The 22288-nt window shown below is 49.1% G+C and overlaps 1 protein-coding gene across 2 annotated transcripts in view; it reads left to right on the forward strand.

The window, feature by feature from the left end:
- The window catches only part of Chst15 (carbohydrate sulfotransferase 15), an 80205-nt gene that overhangs the window by 49821 nt on the left and 8096 nt on the right, over positions 1-22288 (forward strand). For both annotated transcript variants that reach the window (XM_028868522.2, XM_028868511.2), the window contains exons 4-6: positions 1583-1729; positions 6261-6417; positions 21155-21311. In XM_028868522.2, the coding sequence (XP_028724355.1) occupies positions 1583-1729; positions 6261-6417; positions 21155-21311 (461 nt within the window). The remainder of the gene's footprint in view (positions 1-1582; positions 1730-6260; positions 6418-21154; positions 21312-22288) is intronic.

Genomic DNA, 22288 nt, shown 5'->3' on the forward strand with positions numbered 1-22288 from the left:
ACATGCAGACATAGCAGGCAGGGATCAATTCCTGTCAGGAACTGGGGTGTCTGGCACCCAGCTCTGGGCTGCTTTACTGAGGCCACCACACCTGGAGGAGACGCAGCTTCTGGCCTCAGCTGTGTGACCTACCCTGTCTACCTCTTGTGTTTGAAACGCACTGGGGATCCATCTCACCCCTGGTCAACAAGGTTGACTGTGGACCCCGCCTGCTCTGTTCCGCCTTGTAAGGCTGGTTCTGCTCCACCCAGCCCCAGGCACCCTGTGGCCCTTGGTCACTGTTTCCTGTCCATAACCTTTTCCTTCTGCCAGGAGACATTTGGTCACTGAAGCTAATGGGTGATACATGGCCTGTTGTCTGCCAAAGCCTGGGCGGGCCTTGAGGGTAGTTTCCATCTAAAGGACCCAGGTCACTAGAGAATCTTAGACGTTTTCCTTAGACTAACTTTTCCTGACAAATGTTTGATTTCCTTCTTTTGTTGTTCACTCAGGAGTGGTTTAGCAATAGCTGCTGAGGAGCCAAAGTCTCTCTTCCTCATGCATTTGATGCACATGTATGAAGGCATACTCTCCTCTTCCACCACTGCCGGTGTTCCCCCTGAAGAGAACCAACTTCCCCCTGGCAGGAAGGAGGAAGGACAGGGCACGCCTCAGCTGCTGATGTTCAATATCACCTTGAATCTCTTGTTATTTGGGCCAGGACTGTTTTTTTCCTACTTTGCAGGAACTTTGGTGGCTGTGGTAGTGCTGGGCGGTGTATGTTTTTAAATGTTTGCAAGCTATTTGAAAGCAGGGAACAAATTTAAGATGTGTGTGGCAGATGCCAGCATCTGTGTTCATCCAGGGAACAATCAGTTCACCCTGCTGTTTGGACAAGTAGCAGGATGCTTGACGGACTGCTTCCATATTAGAGCAGCTGTTGGGTTCCATGGAGTACCGGAGAAAGAGGCGCCGTGAAGGTGACAGGATGCTGCTTCCTTGCTGCCCACCCTGTGTCCTTCTGCGTGTTTGGCACGCCACTCGAGTCCTAGGTGCCAGTGCTGCGGGTCTGCTTTAATCTCTCTTGGTGAAGCTGTTAATCAGTTCTCAGCTCTAGCCCTCCGCGTAGCCCTTTTCTACCTCTTGGGTAGGCGTGGCCTCTCTTAAGTGGCCACTGCTCAGCAGTGGTGGCGTCTCTCACTTTGTGAGGCATGCGTGTACTGAAGCAGGCAGGCAGTTGGCAGAGTTCTCCATCCCACACCCATGGGCCTCCTCCAGAAGGTTACCTGTATCAAGTCTTTTGCTGCTAAAGTTAAGTCCTCTTGGCCTTTTCCTCCTTCTCTGGTCATGCTTCAGGAGGCCACCACCCTATCAGTGGCAATGTTTGTCTTCAGTAACTCAACTCTTTTTTTTTTTTTTTTAATTTTTGTTTTGTTTTGTTTTGAGACAGGGTTTCTCTGTGTAGCCCTAGCTATCCTGGAACTCTCTTTGTATACCAGGCTGGCCTCAGACTCATAGAGATCTGCTTTTGCCTTCCAAGTCCTGGGATTTAAGTGGTTTGCCACCACCACCCGGCCGGTAACTCACTTCTTGGCTCCTGTAGGAATTGTCCGCCTGAGGGACGGACTACGAGACCGCTACCCTGTGGAAGATTACCTGGACCTCTTTGACTTGGCTGCACACCAGATCCATCAAGGGCTGCAGGCTGCCTCTGCGGAGCAGCAGAGCAAAATGAACAGAATCATTATTGGTAGGTATAGCTTCTGGGGAGCTTCAGGGGAGCTTCAGGGAGCCTCTTTGGGGCCCTGATCCATGCTCTGGACCCAGCTCTGCCGCACCTGAAAGAGCATTTGCAAGCTGAGTCCCTTCCCCATATGCCTGTCACTCTTAGCCCAGGTAAAACATTCACACCATTTGTACGGTTACTGTACAGCAGGAACAGTTAGTCAGCTTGCTTCTTCTGCGCAGACTCAAGGAGGTCTGAAATGGCTTTTTAAGAAAGTCGTCGTTTCTTTGTTTTTCCTTAAGTTGAGCAGGAGTGCTTTACTTCTTTCCACAATGGTGATCGGGCTTAGCCTTCCGATGAGTCGCTGATTGAACTCAAGGACTGTGGGGGGAGGCGGCATCTCCTCTCTGTCTCGGCAGCACTTTGCATGCCCTCTGGGATGAGTTGCTGTGTGACCCAGGAGCCCTTGAGGATTCAAAATGAAGCTGTTTGTCTGGCGTGTGCTCAGGATGTGGAGGCAGGACATTCTTGAGTGTGAGGCTTGCCTGGGCTCTTTAGCAAGACAAAGCAAAACCAAAGCAATGCCAAACAAATAAAGCAGTGGAAGGTGAAACAAACCAAGATAGCTTGATTAAAAAAATTTGTAAGAATTTTATTGAAAATCACAAAATTGTGTTTGTATTTAAATGTACACACTTGATACATACACATAATGAAAAGACGATCTCAGCTAATCAAGTTAGTGTATTGGTCTCACGGCCCCCTCCCTTTATCCCTTGCACTCTTTCACTTGGTGAGAATACCTGGAGCCCCGCCCCCCCCTTGGCAAATGATGGCACACAGTGGAGTGTTGCCATCTCCAGCCCAGACTCGGTGCCTTGGATGCTAGACTCACGTTGTCCAACAGAACTCTTCTCATCAGATTTAGCTTGAGATGAGGCATTTATCTCCGACGCCTTCTGAAAAGGAGAAATTGAATCATACATTTCACTTAAATTGGTTCCCCGAGGCAATGATCTATTTTGTGCTCCTGGATCCATTACATTTTGATTCTCTAAATCACAAGAATTTCCGGGTGAGCAGGATGGATAGTGACTAGCCACTTCCACGAGGACCGTGTCCCTGACTCTGTGAGGAGATTCTGGCATCTGCCAAAGCCTGGACTGATGGATGGGTTGATTTTTTTTTTTTAAGTCATAAGTAAAATCTCTGTATCCACTGGGAATGAACTCGACCCACCCTTGTGCCTACAGTATGAATTGGCTGTTAGATTTTTCTTTTTTAATTTTAAACTCAAGGGTGCAAACACCCCATCTAATAAGTCTAATTAATATTTTGCTGAGACTCCCATACCATATGCCTCTGGGGAAATCTCAGGTTCTATGAAAGAGCTAAAAATATTCCTCCCAAAGCCAAGAAACAGACTTAGAAAATGAATGAGAAAGGAAAGCCTTCGTTTGGGTTCCTAATTATAGTTACTGCTATATTTCAAAAAGAACAAGAAATAAAAATACTATACTGATATTTACTCCAAGCCAGGTTTGCTGCTGTGTCTTATGATAGCCTCTTATGTGATAGGTAGTGTGGAGAAGCAGATGACAAGCTGGCATCTGGCTCTGCCTGTGTTACCAGGCAGCTCTATGCCAAGCCAGGTCTTTGTTTCCATCCCAGTCTAAATCAGATGGGATTGCGGGACCAGATCAGGACCCTGCTTCTCCCAGCCCCGGAATGTGACTTATCCCCTTTTCAGCTCTTCCTCCCAATGAACGCCTTGGCAGAGGTCAAAGGGTCACATCAGCTTGGGTGAGGGGTCATGGGTCAGAGGAGGAGGCCCTTCCTCTCAGCAGCCTCTGGCAGGAGAGACACTCAGGGACTCAGGACTGAGGCAGTCAGGTTCTGTGAGGCTGGGGATGCTGAGAGCCCTGCTCTGCCTGCAGGGTGCCTTGCCCCTGTCCACTCACTTAGTACCTGGTGGCTTCTTGAGCTTTCATTCTCCTTTTAGAGGAGACAGTCTACTCCTGTCTTGTTTCCCTCATTGGTCCCCAGTGCCAAGACAATGTGGGGCATGAATTCGATGTCAAATGAATGTGTTCCGGGTGGATGAAGGCTGGGTGGACAGACAGATGGGAAGATGGACCAATGGCTGCATGGTTCTAGAACCAGCTCCCTTTGAGATCTGGCAGAATTTGTGCCAGTTTCAGGTTAGGCACTCCATTCTCATTTCATATTCCCTCCTTTGTGGTGAGTAGATTTGCCAAAGATTTGACTTGTCTTTTCTCTCTTTGTTATGTTTTTAAAATAAACTAAGAAAGGAAAGATGGCTGGGATACAGGTGTTCACACAACACGGTCACAGACCGAGCAGAAGAATACGGCCTACTGTTTTCACACATGACCATAATGCGCTCATAGGCCCTACTGTCTTCACACATGACCATAATGCGCTCATAGGGCCTACTGTCTTCACACATGGCCATAATGCGCTCATAGGGCCTGCTGTCTTCACACATGACCATAATGCGCTCATAGGGCCTGCTATCTTCACACATGACCATAACGTGCTCATAGAATCTACTGTCTTCACACATGGCCATAATGTGTTTATAGGGCCTACTGTCTGATTATTATGTGCTTATCACTGACCAGGTTGACCCCTTAACTCAGACTATCCCTGAATGAATGACACTGAGATGTGGTGCATGGTCCATGTCCAGAAATTAAGTGTAGAGCTGACTGGCTTGTTTATCCTGAAGACATAGGTAAGGGGTAGTGGTGGCTATGGAAGGGTGGGTGCCAGTTGTCCTCACACTAGATCCCTGGAGTCCCTTTCCGTCTACATTTCTGTAGACAGTCACAACACGGAACAAGATAAATGCAGCTGGGAAGATGGCTTCTTTGCAAAGCCCTTGTCGCAGAAGCATGAGGATCTGAACTTGGATTTCCAGCATCCCTGGAGAAAGCTGGGCATGGCTGTAGGCTCCTGTAATCCCAGTGCCGGGGCAGCAGAGGCAGGAACATCCCTAGGGCTTGCTGACCAGCCTGTCCAGGCAATTGGCAAGCTCCAGGTTCAGGGAGAAACCCAAATTCAAAAAGATAGAGCAATAGGAGGAGACTTTCCTTGTTGAATTCGGATCTTGATAAGCAGGTACATGCTGGGGATGTGTTTGTGTTTGCTGTGAATGTGTTGCTCTGATTGATTGATAAATAAAATGCTGATTGGCTAGTAGCCAGGCAGGAAGTATAGTATAGGTGGGATAAGCAGAGAAAAGAATTCTGGGAACAGGAAGGCTGAGTGAGGAGACACTGCCAGGCACCGCCACCATGAGAAGCAAGATGTAAAGTACCAGTAAGCCACAAAGCCACGTGGCAACTTACAGATTAATAGAAATGGGTTAATGTAAGATATAAGAACTAGATAACAAGAAGCCTGCCATGGGCATACAGTTTATAAATAATATAAGTCTCTGTGTGTTTACTTGTGTCTGAGCAGCTGCAGGAGCTGGGTGGACTGGAGAAAACTCCAGCTACGGGTACACATACATGAGTACATACAAGTACAGATGTCAGCCGGGCAGTGGTGGCGCACACCTTTAATCCTAGCATTTGGGAAGCAGAGGCAGGTGGATCTCTATGAGTTTGAGGGCAGCCTGGTCTACCAAGTGAGTTCCAGGATGGCCAGAGCTGATACGCAGAGAAGCCCTGTCTCAAAAAACCAAAACCACCACCACCACCACCACCACCAACAACAACAAAACCAAACAAATGTCATAACACACACACACACACACACACACACACACACACACACTCATGTACAACAACACAACAACAATTAGTTCAATTATCCAAGAGTCTCTGTTGTTTAAGTGCCTGTGTCTTGACCTCACCTCTCTCCTCAGAGCTGTGCTGAACGTTTTCATCTTTCTGTTAGGGACTCTGGTTAAATAGTGCCGGGCCCTGTTTATCCAGCCACTACAGATTACCGGCTATGCAAAGAGCAGGGGGTGAGGTGTGGGCAGCAGACAGCTGGCCGTGTAGGAAAGTGGGGGCTGAAGCTGAGACCCCCTGGGCTTCTGGCAAAGTCTTCCTCTCGTTTGGTCCTAGATTGTACCCTGTGACTAACTGTTATGGTTCCAAGGAAAGATAGATGTGAACTGCATCCAACTTTCCAGTGAGGGTCAGCTTCCCCAAATGACTCTTTTCTCTTCCTGACACATTTTGAAGGAAACCGTCCAGTAGATTCTCAGTGGGCCCTTAAAAAATGCCACAGAGCTAGGAGCTGCCAGCAAAGCCAAACATTGTGAGATTAAAGTCCTAGGTGTTAGTAAAGGTTATATTTTGTTCATCCCGAAGGATTCTTCCTGGGGGTGGGGGTGGTGGCAGCAGAGGTGGGTGCCCGTTGTCCTCCCCTGGATCCCCGGATCTGCCAACAATGGCGGATAAGCTTGCCCGGTCATGGCTATTTAAGAGGAAGGCATGAGAGCCAGGCTTGGCCTCCGGCTCACAGTGGGAGCCCAGACTCTATGGCCCAGCATCTGCTCCCTGTCTGTTTGCAGGAGAGGCCAGCGCCTCTACAATGTGGGATAACAATGCCTGGACCTTCTTCTATGACAACAGCACAGACGGAGAGCCACCATTCCTGACCCAGGACTTCATTCATGCCTTTCAGCCCGAAGCCAAGCTCATCGTCATGCTCAGGGACCCTGTGGAGAGGTGAGTGGGGTGGGGCAGGGGAGTGCCATGATTTGCATTTTTGGTGAAAAGAAAGGGGTTTTTTTGGAGCACAGTGTTTCCATCTCATCATAGAGAAGATTTGCCTGTTTAAGAAAAATAATAAACAAGCTTAACTTGCGACGTTACTGCTGTTTCTTACATAAATGTTATTCTTAGGGTAAGCCTCTCTGCATTTAAACAAATCATGGTCTATTTTCTTGGCAGTTTTGACTGTGGTCTGTGGGTGCTAGCCTCTGGTGGGTCTGACCGAGAGACAGAGGATACAAGTGCTGATAGGGTGGGGGATGCCCTTGGTGTCAGGTGTGTTGGGGTTCTCTGTGTGCTCTGACTCCCAGAATTCCTCATGGCTCTGGTTGGTGGTTCCTTTCCCCCATGCAGGTCTGAACATGTATTGCCCCCCTTCCCCCTTCCAGCTTCCCTGGAAACAGAAGAAGGGGGAGATGACTGACAGGTTGCTCTGCCTCTGATGAGGTCAGAGCTTGCCCAAGTCTGGATGGAGCAGAGCTGGAGCAGTTGATCAGATAGTACCTGGATGGCGATACTGTGTACGCTGTAGACTGTCAGGACCTTTACATCACTTAGTCTGCTGTGCCCTCCAAACACCATCTTATCTGGAACGAGGGGTTGCCACTCAAGATGGCCAGGCTAGGTTAGAACAGCTCAGCTTCCTGTCTGGAGATCAAAGGTCTTTTGTCCACACCTTGTTCTCGTTTATTCTCCTGTAAGCCATACAGTCCAATCTAATCATTTCAAACTATGATAGCTCCCTGATACTTAAAGACAGGGCCTGCAGCCCTTTGTTTCTTATTTCCTGTGTTTTCCTACATGCTGAATTATGACCCCGGCCCCAGATAAGATATTCTGAAATCCTAAGTCCTGTAGCTTTGTCTGGAAATTGGACCTTTGCAGATGGATTAGGGAATTTACCGTGTGAAGAGATTGAAGGATGTGGCCATAAGCCAAGGGATGTACTCCCTAAAAGCTGTGAGAGAGGAACCTCAGAAGAAGCTAGCCTTGTTCACACCTACGTTTGACCAATCTAACTTCCTTGAATGACAGATGTCGTGTGTGGCGGCACTTTACCGCAGTCCTAGGAGATGCCTATCTGATTTCTTCCTTGGATGGCATGGCTTCCAGGCCCCGACCATAACAATAGCTTGTTTATTGTAGAGTGTTAAGGGAATGCATCAGAAACAATAAAGGAAGTGGACCGTGCACGATCTCCCATGTAGGTCACCATTAGTTAGGTTTTCCTGTGTATTCTTCCACGCTTCATTCCTGTCAGATGCACACACGTGCCATGTGCCTATGTCCGTGAGTACGGTTTGGTGAATATGCAATCTAGCCCCTCGATTGGCTGCCTGAGAGCACATGCTTGCCCCTCCCACTTGCTGAGCTGGGTTTCCAAATTCTCATGCGGCTCCAGAAGTCCCCAGCTCTTCTTTAGATTACTGGACAGAGGACCGTCTGTCTGGGACAGCCTGGGATACAGCAGTCTCCTGGGTCCACACCACAGGGCAGCCACTTCATGTGGTCCCCAAGGCAGACATGTCTACCTTCTCTTCTAAGCAGGAAGTGGACCCTTCACATGCCGCCCTCCCCCCCCCCCCCCACCTCGTGGATTGGGCTGGGTTTTCCTGGCACAGAACAGCAGGATTACACACCAGCAAAAGATAGGCTTGAGGAAACTGAGCCTCACCACTGCTGATGTATTTTGACAGCTGCTTCTCCTCTGTCCCCCATGCCACCTCAGCCCAAGTTCCCTGGTAGAACATTCTTTCTGATTACCATACACATATCTACTGTTCTTCCTACAGCTTAATTCTGAGGAAGGTCATCAGATAGTGCCCAGTTTTAGGGCCTAAGAACTGAGGCTTCGGCAAGCATTCTGGGCAGATGAGCTGTCTGAGTTGCTTCTGTGTGTACCAGCCCCAGGGAGACTCAAACTACCAGGCTAGCTGGAGACACAGGCATGTTGCCAGTGTTTTGTCTTGGTCGTACCGATGACAGCTGGAAGGGAAAGGAGCAAGCTTCCCAGTGCAGAGGAACCCCTTCATCGGAGGAGCTGCTCCTGGGCTGGGTTTTAAAGGGTGAGTAGGAGTCTACCACACAGACAAGGATGGAAAGTAATCCAAGGAGAAAACCGCCCTGAGTAGAGAAAACCTTAGTCAGGGTTCTGTTGCTGGGAAGACACCATGACCACAGCAACTCTTATAAAGGAAAACATTTAATTGGGGTGGCTCGCTTACGGTTTCAGAGGTTCAGTCCATTAACATCATGACTGGGAGCTTGGGAGTGTATAGGCAGACATAAGTGCTGGAGTAGTAGCTGAGAGTCCTACATCTTGCAGGCAAACAGGAAGTCGACTGAAACACTGGGCGGTATCCCAAGCATAGGAAATCTCAAAGCCCACCACCACAGTGACACACTTCCTCTAACCAGGCCACACCTACTCCAACAAGGCCACACCTCTTAACAGTATCATTCCCTATGAGATTATGGGGGCCAATTACATTCAAACTACCACAAGAGAGGAGGACATAGCATATAGAGACCCTCATGTCTTCTTGATGGAGGGTGGAGGCATCTTCCCTGAGAGGGTTCTTTCCTAGAATTGTGCATCCACTTCTGAGGACAGGAGCGCCAGGAAACTGAGCCCTGGAGTAGCAGGACAGCCATGCTGGCCAGGCTCAGACTCATGGCCAGAAGTAGGACCTGCTCTACCTGACTTCCTGGCCCAGCTGTGGGCCACCACCTTGCAGGAGGTCGAAGTGGCCCACTCTGTTTCCTTCTTGCTTGTTTTTAAGGGACAAATAATCTCAGCCAGAAACCAAAGGCTAGAGTGGTTCAGCCTTTCTTGCCCTCAGCTTAACACAAACACTTCATCCCTGGAAGCACTTATGAGCCTTTATTGCATGCTAGGTGCTATGCTGAGTGCCTAGCTGTTGAATGGCAAGCCGTGATAGTGGTCCAGGGCAGCAGAGACGACTGTGTCATGACCGGTGTGATAGTACTATGGGGGCTGCCTAGCAGTAGCGTGTGTTAGGCAGGTGGCCTGCTGCAGCATTAGGAACTAGCAGTGTGACAAATTGCTCCAAGATGTCATAGCTTCTACCGCCCACTCTCTGTTTCAGAGTTTCTGGGGATCCGGGGCCCTCGATGCCTTGTCACTGGGCTCTCTGCTTCGGGGTTCAGGTATCTGTTAGTGTTGGGAGTCTCACCCGACGACTTGGGAGGGAGACTGGGCAACTCCCACACTCACATGGTTGTGGCAGAACTGGGTTTCTGCAGCGCCACTGGAGCACAGACCTCTGTTCTTTTCTGACTCGGCTGGAGATGACTCTCAATCCCTGGCCACTAGGCTTTTCCTACAAGGCCGACGGCATCATCAAAGGAGCAAGGGAGAGGTTGGCTAGCAGGTCTCTTGTGATCCAGCTGCTGGTGTGCCGTGCCAACACTTGCTATATCTTGTGGGTCACAGACAGATCCCCTGGCCCAGCCACTCTTCTGGGTATTTGTTTCCCACCCAGTGCTTAGGAACCTGGTGCCTGCCCTGTAGCCCAGAGAAGAGTACCTTCAACTTGATGCCAGCTCCAGGGCACTCAGGAGGGCTGTCACGTGCTGTGAGTTAGGGAGAGCAGCAGCGGTTTGCTACTTCTGAAACATCACCAAAAATATGCAGCAGTGGGAATTTCGCCTTTTTGAAACCCGTAGCTCCTGGCCTATCTGGAGTGGCCAGCTCAGCTCCTTCCCTGACTCAAGCAGAAAGAATGATAAATATTGTGTGTTTAGGTTACTCTTGAAGAAACAAACACTAGAGTGCAAGTCCTCATTAGTCGAACTGGCTCCTGGGCCTTTGGCCCCCTTTAGCTATTTCCTGGCCTTGACTTCTGCACATGGGAGATGCTCCGGGTTGCTCCGTGCCAGCTGGATTGGTCCAAATTGTTCGTTGAATTCTACAAATCAGCTGGGGTGGAGGAGGGTCATTTGTAGTTTCTGATTCACGGTTAGCCTTTGTTTCTGTTAATAGGTTAGAGGCAGAGGGGTTGACCGCGCTGGGGTTGGAGGAGGCTCACCCTAATGACTTTTAAGTTCCCAGGGAAAGACAGAAGCAATAAGTGCAGCCCCCACCCTGGGGGAAGCTGGAGGAATAATGAGGAGACGTCTGTGGAGTGGTTTGAATGAAGAGGCCAGCCACGAATCCATGTTCTAAGTCTCTCTCCATAAGAAACGACAACAATTTTTACAACTAATGGATTCTTGGGCTGAACTGTCCACTTAATTAAAAAGAAGTCACCAACAGACAAGCAGAATTTTTCTTCATTTAGTCCCTCTCTGAATGGCCCAGTCTTTTTTTTCCCCCTGCATCTTCTGTTTGTGAGATGACCAATAGAGCTGCTTCCTAGCTCAGGGCCACTCGAGTTTCCCATTCTATATGAGGAATGGCTCACGAGGAAGGTGCTGGCTCCCCTGGCCCTGTCACATTCCTCTTCTGTTCAAGGGACATTAGGAGAAGGGCCCTGCACCATTGGTTAAGGTTTTTCTAGTGTCTCCAGTGTTACTTTTAATTCCGTCTAGTCAAAACACGATGCCCAGAAATGACCATCCAGGAACGGTTGCTTCCACATGTCTTGGTGGTGGGTCTAAAGGAAAGAAGGGCTCCACTCAGTTAAGTAGACTTCCATCTTGACCCTAATCCCTTGGGCCTTGAAGCCTGGGGAGCTGTGTTCTTCATCTGCTTATATAAACTGACTTTTTAGAACCATCTGGACTGGTTAAGTGATTAATCTACAGATAAACTAGGAAGGGAGGAGGTGTTAGATGAAGTGTGCCCATTCGGATGTAGTTGCCCACAGCACAGTAAGAGTGAGGCTAAGCATTTGGATGGAGATGTAGGCTTGATTGAGCCCCCATAGTCTGCAGAATGTGTGGAGGTGTGTAGATGGGGAGCAGCTTCTACTACCGAATGTGTGTGTACAGATGTGCAAATGGATGATGTGCCATAAGGACCATTCCTGGATACCCAAACAGCTTGCCTCAGAATCCTAGCTCTGCCACCTAAAGGCTTTGCTACCTGTGGCAAGAAAACCTACGCTATCTGTGTCTTATTTCCTCATCAGTGAAATGGGGGACATGGGCTGTTATTTAATTAAATGTGCATGCTTAACATTCGTTCATCAAATATTATTAAGCACCCTCTATGCACTGAGGCACTGTGTATATATGATGCTAAGCCATCCATCTGCTTCATGGAGCCCGTGGCTAGTGGAGGGGTGAGCACAGGCTTTGGTGAAATCAGTGCACCTGCTCACCTGAGTTCTACGTTGTGCCCCACTCAGATACTGCCTCACTGAGCTTTGTCAGCAAGTGAGAGGGTGATTGTGACACACGCACACAGGTGCACTGAATGGATTTCTCCCCTTATATTCCTTACCTCTCCATGATGAGTAAGTATCCAGGCTGGGGTTCCATCACACCTGAGTCTCAGAGAGGCAGCCGTTCCTCTGCAGTGGCAGCTCACCCCTAGCATGGACACTGAAGGTCGCTATTTATCAATTTTTTTAATTAAAAATTTTCACTTATTTTACACCCCAACCCTCCTCTCCTCCCTTTCCCTCTCCTCCATCCCCCCCCATTCACTCCCCCTCTGTCTCCATTCAGAAAGGGGCAGGTCTCACATATGGGAGTAAACAAAACAAGGCACATCAAGTTGAGGCAGGACCAAGCTCCTCCCCCTGCATCAAGGCTGAGTGAGGCAACCCAGTGTGGGGAATAGGTTCCCAGAAGGCAGTTCAAGTGCCAGGGACAGGCCCTGATCCCACTACTAGGATTGCCACAAGCTGACCAAGCTACACAATTGTCACACACATGCAGACGGCCTAGGTCGGTCCCATGCTGGCTCCCAGGAATCCACAAAGATGACCCCCAACTAAGACTCTTAGCAATAGTGGAGAGGGCGCCTGAACTGGCCATCTCCTCTAATCAGATCGGTGATCACCCTAATTCTCATCATAGAGCCTTCATCCAGTAACTGATGGAAGCAGAAGCAGAGACCCACAGGCAAGCACTGGGCTGAACTCTGGGAGTCCTGCTGAAGAGAGGGAGGAGGGATTGTATGAGCAAGGGGAGGAGATGAAGGTCATGACTGCAGAACACACAGAGACAGCTAGACCTGAGCTCACGGGAACTCTGGACTGAATTTAATGTAGCAGGATTCTGCAAGCCACCCTGTGAAGGATGTGAAGACCAGAAAGGCCTGCAGAGGAAGGGCGGGTCTCTGAGGCATCCCACAGAGGCATTAGCTGACTTCATGGTTCACTGGGGCTGTGATCTGTCCTTCAGCACTGTTCCAGGTTGGGGTATTTCCCATCCATTAGCCACTGGATGCGAATTCTTTGGGGGTTTCCTCTGGGTAAGGTGAGTCTTTCAGCCAAGGCGGGGGATTGTTCTGGTGAAAGGAGAAGAGATTTCTGGTTTTGCAAAGTTGTGTGAGCAGTAAAGATGAGATGGGGCACTGAGTCCTGACTGGCCTTGCTCACGTACCTCAGCATCCAGTGGAAGGGAGCTGGCCCAGATCTTTGGCCTGAGGTGGGGATCACTTACTGCTAAAACCCTCCCCCCAGCTGGGCCTTTCTAGGCCTGGGAGCATTGGCTTCAGACCATTGAGCAGGGTGGAGTCTCCTGCAGCAGCCACACCACAGGACAGTGGGTGTCTTTGTCAGGGTGCTGTGTGAAGACTACCTGGGGTGGCCAGGTGAGAGACTATGACTTGTGATTGGAATAAGGACCTTCAGACTTGAGTCCTTCGGCTTGCAAACTGTCTCTTAAGGGTACATTCACTAGGCCATTGGCTGTCCTGTGCATTCCCACAGGGCAATTCAGTGGGGACAGTGGAGGAGGAACCCCGGGGCAAGAAAATGTTGTTTCTCTACTTGCCGAGTTGGGAAGGGTGTCCTAATGGGTTGGGATCTGGGAGTGGACTCTGGGTAGTTTGGAGGATTGCCCTGCCTTGCCACACCTAAGGATTCTGGAGCTATGTTGTAGGAATGGTCAGTGCATGTCACCCATTAGCTAGCCCTGGTGTATGGCAGCCTTTGACAATGAGGGTCCCATGCCCCAGACCTAGGCTGGCTTGGAGCTTCCTGATTTTCTCACTTGTTCAGGATCTCTGTCTGCCATCAGGATTGCAAGTGAGTGGTGAGAGATGATGTGTAAGTCTTGTATAATATTAAAAGGACCAGCCTTAATATTATGCTTCCCAGGGGCTCAGGAGAGCAACTATAAACGGCAAGAATTATTTTCGGGAAATGAATCTAAGTACACCAAGCTCTTTGTCCTTCTACTTCATTCCTCTGAGATAACATCCTATCTACACAGCTTCAGTTCTGTCCTCGTGCCTAGCTCCTTTCTTGCCTGATTTCTCTCTACCTTTATCTACTGCTCCCTCCAAGTTCTATCTTAATTCTATCATCTTAATCCTGCCTCATCTAGGTCCTTTTCACCTTGTTCTTACCCAGCTAGGACTTCCCCATCTGGATCTTTCTCATCTTCCATCTCGTCCACACGTACTCTCTGGTCAAAATCCTCCTTATCCCTCTTAGTTCTCCGTCCTCAAGTTCTCCATTCCTCTCTTCCTCTCCGTCTCCTTATACCTCTAAATCCTCTCAAGTCTCTGAGGTGTTTAGTTATAAACCCAAGCCATAGCAGTCCTCCCCCTCCAGTCAGGTCACCAGGCTTGAATTCCTACAGGGTCATAAAGGCAGGTGAGACTTTTCCTCAGGCAGTGGCTGTCAGGCTTTCTTTTACAACCTGAAAACGGACTGGTTAAAGGAGGAGGTCAGCTTAGAGCTAATGATCAGTTAGTATATCAAGAAGGGGACCTGTGTGCTCAGTCTACGTTCCTAGAAGTAGTCAGGTAAGAAATTAGGAGTCTGTTAATTAAGCTGTAAGGAAAGAAGGCCTCACACTAAATTGCTCAAGAAATAAAGCTATCCTCCTGACCTAGGAGACAGGTGTTTTTTTGTTTGGCCTTGGATGCTTGATAGGTATTTTAGATAAATACATGGTTAGGAGTTCTTGGAAGCACGCATAGCATTACAAGAAAACCACTGTAAGAACCAGCTAATACATATAAGAAAAGCTAAAATATCATTAAGACTTCTTTAGCCATGGCTTGACCTTTGGAGAAGTCCTTGACTTTTCCAACTAGTAGCTTTTGTGATAGTAGCTGTATTCCATTTTGTTTTCCTATGGCTTGTAGCATGTAAGCTCTACGTCTCAGGGATGCCAAGAGTGCTTGTAATGTCACCAGAGGTTTTTTCTCTATTCAGTGAACACTGGTGTGATGGACACACTGGAAGAGGCAGAGATAGACACAGAACTCACCTGTGCTCAAGGAACCTCGGGTACCATGGGGAGAGGAGACCCCTGTTCAGTGTCCCAGCCAACAAGGATCACTTAGATGTGCTACATCTCTGACCTAGATGTTCTTACTTAGATAACATGTGCCTCCTCTGTGTCACCTGTCTGGCCTAAAGTGACCCGAGACATTTCTCCAAGTAACCTGGCCTGGCCAGTCCTGCCTCATCATAGTTCATGATGAGGTAGGTATTCACAGTTTGTAATTCAGGAAGAGAGAGAACTTTCTTAAAGCTACATGAAATGGCCTTTTTTTTTTCATGTAGGAAAAATATCTATAATGATTATTGATGTATCATATCAGAGTCTGGGAAGCTATTGATCCGTGATTTGAATGTGGATGCTGGCAGGTGGAGAATATTGAGGCCAGCTGCTCTGGTGACCACCTCTGTTCCATTTATTATGACCCTCACGTGGCTGCAACACCGGGAGGTGGGGGTGCAAACTTATTTGGAAGATACAAGTGTGTCTCCCTTTCAGGGGCTCTTGGGTGAGGAAATGCAGCCACTAACATGAGAAGCTGTTAGGTGGAGGGGGGCAGTCGTGGAGGTCAGGGAGAGGACAGTGTTTTGAGGAGAGCCAGCTCAGGAGGGATCAGTAGACCTAATGGCTGCTATACTAGTGCTGGCCTTAAACCCTTTCTCAGAATGATCTCTGAGAAGTCGGGAGCACGGAGCAGTCACTGGAAGGAACATTCCCAGGTGACACCACCAAGTGCTTCACTTTTGCAGCTGAGCCTGATCTCGAAGGCTATGATTTGGTGTAGGCCTCTGAGCTGGATCCTGTAACTTCTGACATGGCCTTGCCTGTTACCGTCAGTTGCCGCTTGCTGGGTAAGGAGCATGTTCTAGTACTAGATCATGGTGATGGTTGTACAGCTCTGTACATAGTCCAAACTGACTCGTCCACTGAATTCTATGGTGCATGCTCATATCTGGCTATAAAAGGGCTACAAGGAAAAAAATACTATGACAGGAGAAGCCCTCTGTAGAGAGGGATTTCACCAAACGAGTGACCTGGAGCCTGAATTTGCAGAGTCCGAGTGTGGAGGGGAGGGTGATGAAGAGACCTGTTGTCCTTCATGACAGCTAGTGAGCGATGCAAGCCCCATTAGCTTGTCCGAGTGACAAGTGACCACAGCGTGTGCCGGTGTGTGATGGGCTCCAGAATACCCATTTATTGCTGTTGTCATTTTTGTAGATGAGCGTGGTGACGCACCATAACACACCGGCTTTTTGTGACGATGGGCAGTGTCATATCTTCTGTCATCCCATGTTTGTTTGCTGCTCTGTCGCCCGTTGTAATTTGTTTTAACCAGCCTCCTGTGACTTATTAAGCAGCTCCAGAACACAATTGACTCTTGTTCCCAAATCACCAGGCGCCCAAAGTGATAGAGACGTCAAATCATATCCTCAGACCGTTGACTCAGATGGCTGGCTTCCACGTTGGTGAACCACTGGCTTGTCTCCTACCCTAAATCGGGAGGGGCTCTGGAGTCTATGGGATTTGGGGCCGGGCAGACCTCGGTTTGTTTCCAGGCTGTGTGACCTGGAGTGAGCCTCCGAACCTGTCTTAACTCCAGTCCTCTCTGTGGTAGGGGTGTGGATCTCATGGGGTGGTGTGGATCTCAAGGGGGTGGTTCTGGGGACAGAATAAGAACATGCAGGCTGTACCTAGCATGGAGCTTCTGCAAGTCCCCCATCAACAGCCACAGGCTGGAAATGGAGGGGGTTTTAGAGGCTAACCTGGCTTGGCCTTTGCAAAGCCCAGGGACCGACAGATGCTTTATTCCTCTGCCCCCAGCTGTGGAGGGGAGTAAAGCAGAGAGTCTCATACATGGAAACCAACCAAGTGCTTGGTCACTGAGCCACACCCCAGCCCCAGATCCCATTTGAATGGCTGTCAGTATGCGGACTTCCAATTTGTGCCGACTCCGAGCAGAGAGCCCCTTAAGTGAGCAGCAGTGGCCTTGAGGCACCCACCCAGGTGTGATGGGGCATTGTCTGTCTCTGTGGGGATATGTGGTGATATTAAGAGAAGCTCTCTTTTGTCCATAAACACACCTTTCTATCACCTCTCCTGGGGCTCCAGGGCCCTCCTCTGTACTCCACAGAACTGACAAGGTATGTGTCTGGGCCTTCACGCAGGCCCACAGTTACAGATCTGCACCAGCAGGCTTCTAAAATAACCACAGCACAGAAGGCCTGGAATGTTCTTGGGCTTATATTTGGAATTGCTGTTGGAAACAGTCTTGGCCAAATGTAACACCCATCTGTTCAGAGTGGTTTGGGACTGAGAAGATGGGGTAGATCACAGGAGGGGGCTGGGCAGCCCTGACACAGAGTGTCGGGGACTTTTGCGTCCCCCTACACCCCCCCCCCCCCCCCCGCCCCTCATGCTACTTCAACCCCTCCAGGCTAGGCTGCTGGAGCCACTGCCCTCACTGGAGAAAATTTCCCTTTTATGAAGCCGAACTTTCCACCCACTGGTCTATCCTTTAGGGGTTCAGAAGAGCAATCGTCCTACTGAGTCTTTGTTTCCCTGCAGATGCCATGCCTTCCCCGTCACCATCTGGCACCCAGAACCAAAGATGGGTGTCCCTTTGGGTCTAGGATTGTCTGCCACCTTCCTGTACCCTCCCCCAGACTCTGGTTGCTGTCTTTGTCACTGCAGCCTCAGGTGGCATCGGTGTCCCTATGGTCCTGTGATGACTCATACAGCTCACACTGTGCTGCTCTTTCTCCTACGTCATCACAGTGCTATTGGGGTTAAGAGCCTAAACTGTGAGTGTTTAAGTCTGTGTCTTTCCATTTTATGTTGCTACACCCTCCTGCCTGCTCTGACTCTTTCAGGTCCTCTAGATAGATATTCTTGATCTGTTGGCTTTAGTTAGCCATCACTGATTCAGACTTCTGGAGTCTGACACCAGGCAGTGTATTTTAGCCACATTTAAGCACTGCACCATTTTGGAAAAAAGTTTCCTGATGCCAATTAACTCAGTACCGGTCAGTATACAACACAACTTAAGGTATATTTATATTGAAACTGTTTACAGAGTACATATGGCTTCTTCCATGAAGATGAGTTCTGTTGACTTAGAAACAATGTTCAAGATAAGGCTCTAGGGAGAAGGACTGAGGTCAACATTTTCCCCATGGGAGTCAGGATTGGCCTGACCCTAAGAGAATATAGAAGTCACTTAGGCTGTTGTAAAATACAAGTTGACACCTCTCACAAGGGTGGATTTTATGAACTGAGAAGCAAAGCTCAAGATTTGGTGGGAAAAGGTCTGGACTAAACAAATATAATATTCTGGGAGATCTGGGTGAAGCCTGGTCTTATAGATAACAAAGGATCACCAGGTTGTAAACTACATCCTTTCCCAGCATTCTGGGCGGAAGACGGGTAAACATCTCTCTTTGAAGAGACAAGCCTGCGTGTTTAACTTCCCTGGCCTCTTTGGCGCTTATCTGTGTGCACAAGGACCTCTTACATACCTCTTGGCTCCCAGGGATTGAACTCAGATTGACAGCCTAGGCGTCAGGCACCTTTAACTACTGAGCCATCTTGCTGGCCCAAGTTCTTTTGAAATGTTTGGCTGGCCAGGCTGAAATCAACAAAGCAGTCCATTCCGATCTGTGCGCTGATTTTAGCTTAATGCTGAGCAATCCCAAACATCTCGAGACGTCCTCTGTGGACCTCGGCTGAGAAAGAATACTCAGGGAGACTTCAAAGGCATTGTGCCAGGTGGGGGGTTGAGGTCAATAAGATCCCTGTGAAGTGGCACATGGGGTGGTATGGTGTTGTCAGATACAAGAGTGGTAAAAGTGCCCAGTGGCAGCCCTGGAAAGGGGCTGTAGGATGCATGGAGCTCGGTGGAGGTGGAAACACAGGGGTGATGCTCAGCGCCGATATCTCACGCCTAGATGCGTAAGGATGGGGAGACTCACTGGAAAGAGAGATAACCGGCTGGAGATGCGGGGGACCAGAGGGTACAGAACTGGGAGGAGAGGGCAGCATGCCACAGAGCCCCAGTCACTTGGCACCAGCCCAGCACTGCCCTTGGGAGGGGGTGCAGTTAGGGTTTCCGTGTTCATGAAGGGCGTCTTACAGAGCTGTGGGAGCATGGGCAGGTGTTTGCAGGAGGAGCAGAGAGAGAAACATCTGGAAACACAAAGCCGAAAGAGGGGAATTCTTGCTTTCTCTGTAAGCAGAAACGGAGGCGAAACAGAGTTAGGAAACACATCCCAGGAGCTCTCAAAGTGAAGAAATTATCCCAACATCTGCTGAAACATTCAAACAGACTTCATTTCCGGCTGTTGCTGGAGGTGTGGGACTGCTGTGATGGGGCTCTGCTGTGGAGGAGAGAGCAGTTGAGCTCAGCTTGGAATCCAGTGAGAAGAGGGATTTTTATATGCAAGGAGCAGGGCCTGGGAGTGGAAAATCACTAGAGGGGAGCGTGGAGGGGAAAACGCGGCACCAGGAGTCCTCCCTCAGCAAGCTGGGGGACTAGACATCCGCTGGGCTAGGAGGATCCCAGCCAGGTCAGAGGGTGGTCATTGGTTTGGGAGTTGGGGTGGGTTGCAGACAAACCCACCAAATCATGTCTACAACCAAAATGTCAACAGATTTCTTTAGCTGAAGGATCTAGTAGCCTCCCATGAATTTTCTGTCCCTCCCCTCCTGTCCCCTTTCTTCCCCCCACTCTCCTCCCCTCTCCTCCATCTCCCAGGGGTCTAGATTTGTAGTCAAAGTTGGCCTTGAACTCAATGTATAGTTCAGGTTGTCCTGGAACTCAAGACCTTTGTTCCTCAGCCTCCTGAGTCTGGGATTACAAGCCTATACCTTAGCACCCAGCTTTATAAATTCTCTCTCTATCTCTCTGTCTCTGTCTCTGTCTCTCTCTGTCTCTCTGTCTCTGTCTCTGTCTCTCTCTCTCTCTCTCTCTCTCTCTCTCTCTCTCTCTCGTTTGTTTTGTTTTTCAAGACAGGGTTTCTCTGTGTAGCCCTGGCTGTCCTGGAACTTGCTCTGTAGACCAGGCACTCCTGGGTGCTGGGATTAAAGGCGTGCGCCATTCTTTTAACAGCAAGATTCTCACCAAAATGGGATGATGCACACTTAAAAATGGGCCACTGACAAGTGAGGTTAAGGGAGGCTGGCAGCTCCTGTGGAAAGTGTGGTTACATGCAAATGTACATGTGTGGTGTCTGCACAAACACACCGGTCTGCAGGTGTTTCCATGCATATTTGTGGGTGCTTTTAGTCTGTTTTGAGACAGGGTTTTTACAAAGTAGCCAAAATTGGCCTAATAACTTTTATCTATCCCCTATGGGCCTTGAAATCAGGGCTTCACCTGCCTCAACCTTCTAAGTGTTTCAATTACAGGTATGAACCACTCTTCCCGATTTTTAATATGTTTTTAGACATTTAGAATATCTCTGGGGAAAGTCAGGGATTTCACAGGGATGTGTAATCCTTCATGGATGGCATCTACCCATGGTTTGGTTCCCTTCGAAAGAAGGGAGTGAGACAGCAGAGAACATTTTCATGGCTTCTCTTGGATGGATTTTGAAAGCTGGTTGTGGAAACAGCCTCTGTCTGAGGGACCCAGAAGGAATTTTGAACAGCAAGGCGGGGTGGTGAGATGGCTCAGTGGGAAAAGGCACCTTCTGCCGAGGCCGAGAACCCGAGTTCAATCCCTGGACACCCATGGTGGGAGGAGGGAGCCGCTTCTGCATGTGGTCCTCCGACCTCTACATGCAATGCTGTGGCATGACGCCACCCCCACTCCCAATAAAGAAATGCGTTTTCTTTTAAAAGCCAACGTAGGTGAGGCGGCCTAGCAACACACCTGGTGGACCTGAGTTTCCTTTCTGGAATCCGTATAAAGGTGGAAGGAGAGAACTGGGCGCACAGGGCTGTCCTTGAATCTCCACACTGATGCTGTGGCATGTGTATGACCTCCCACACCCCAATAATACACAAAATAAATTTGACAAAACCAACCAAATGAAACAACCACAAACTAATAACAAAAGCCACACTGGGTGGTGTTTGGAGGCCGTGTAAACATGTCTGAGTGGGAAGGGGAGGTGCTGTGTTATGGGTGGGAGCAAGATGGGAAGGGAGGGAGCGGGGGAGGGAGGGAGGGGGCTTATCTGAAGCAAAGGGAAGAGAAATTGTTGTATCTTAATAAACCAAACTCGCTAATGTAATGGCAAAATGATTTTCATTGTCGCCCACGTGGTGTGGTTTCACGTTCTCGGATGGTAAGATTATCCATTTATTTTATTCACAGGTTGTACTCAGACTATCTCTACTTCGCAAGTTCAAATAAATCTGCAGATGACTTTCACGAGAAGGTGACGGAGGCTCTGCAGCTGTTTGAAAATTGCATGCTGGATTATTCACTGCGCGCCTGTGTCTACAACAACACCCTGAACAACGCCATGCCAGTGCGTATTCACCAGGCCAGCCCATACAGAGCGGGGCCACTCTGATGCTATTATGTGCAGGGGCCGTTGTGAACAGGGGTTTTAGGACAGAGATGAGGACAGAGCCGTTGAATGTGCAAATGATACTGAGCTGCCTTTGAGCAGTGGCTAATGTGGAAGCAAATACTCCTGGCTGGGAGAGCCATGAAAGCATCTGGATCTTTTCAGCCTGCTACTGTCTGTGTCCTTCTTTGCCTGCCACCCAGACACTTGGCATCATGCATCTCCTCCCTCTGCTAATGAACCAGGGTGCACTTAGGAGGACTGCCATTTAGTAAGGCTTCGAAGGCACGCTCTGTAATTAGAGATGTCAGACAGAAGACACCAGTCCTCAGGGTGTCTCGGAGCATGGGCTGTTCTGTTGGCTTCAAAATTACCCACTCGTGAGTCTGAATGCTCCAACAAGGTCTTCACTGAAGAATGTTCTCTTGACTCCTCTGTTATTCTCTGTCTCCTCTTAAGTAATACACCTAAAGTTCTAGCCTTATGCAAACAAAACAAAGCAAAGCAAAACAAAACAAAACATTTGCTGGCTGTGAATCCAGTAACTTAACTGCACATCTCCACTCTAGGTTCCCGGGTCTAAGTGCTTCCACAGCGAGGCTCTTGTGTTAGGTAGCTACTTGTCCCATGTACGGCCACGTCACACATCAGTTATACACAGACCACTGTAGATGAGACCCCCTACCCCAGGGCAGTAAGGCTCAGGGGAAAGATTCCCGTCTCTCTGTCTGGCTTCTCAGATCATCTTTTCTTAGTCTGGACTGTCTTCCTGCAGGCATTGCTGTTTGGTAAGGAAGACTCAGCCTAGGTAACCACATTTTCAGATAGGCAAGCTTTGGAGGCAGTCCGTGGCGTGGGTTCACTCTGGCTTTTCCTGGCTGTGTGGCTCGCACAACCGTCTTAGCCTCTCTGAAATTCAGGTGCTTCATTATAAA

Source organism: Peromyscus leucopus, chromosome 1 (genome assembly GCF_004664715.2).
Source record: "Peromyscus leucopus breed LL Stock chromosome 1, UCI_PerLeu_2.1, whole genome shotgun sequence".
NCBI classification, from domain to species: domain Eukaryota; kingdom Metazoa; phylum Chordata; class Mammalia; order Rodentia; family Cricetidae; genus Peromyscus; species Peromyscus leucopus.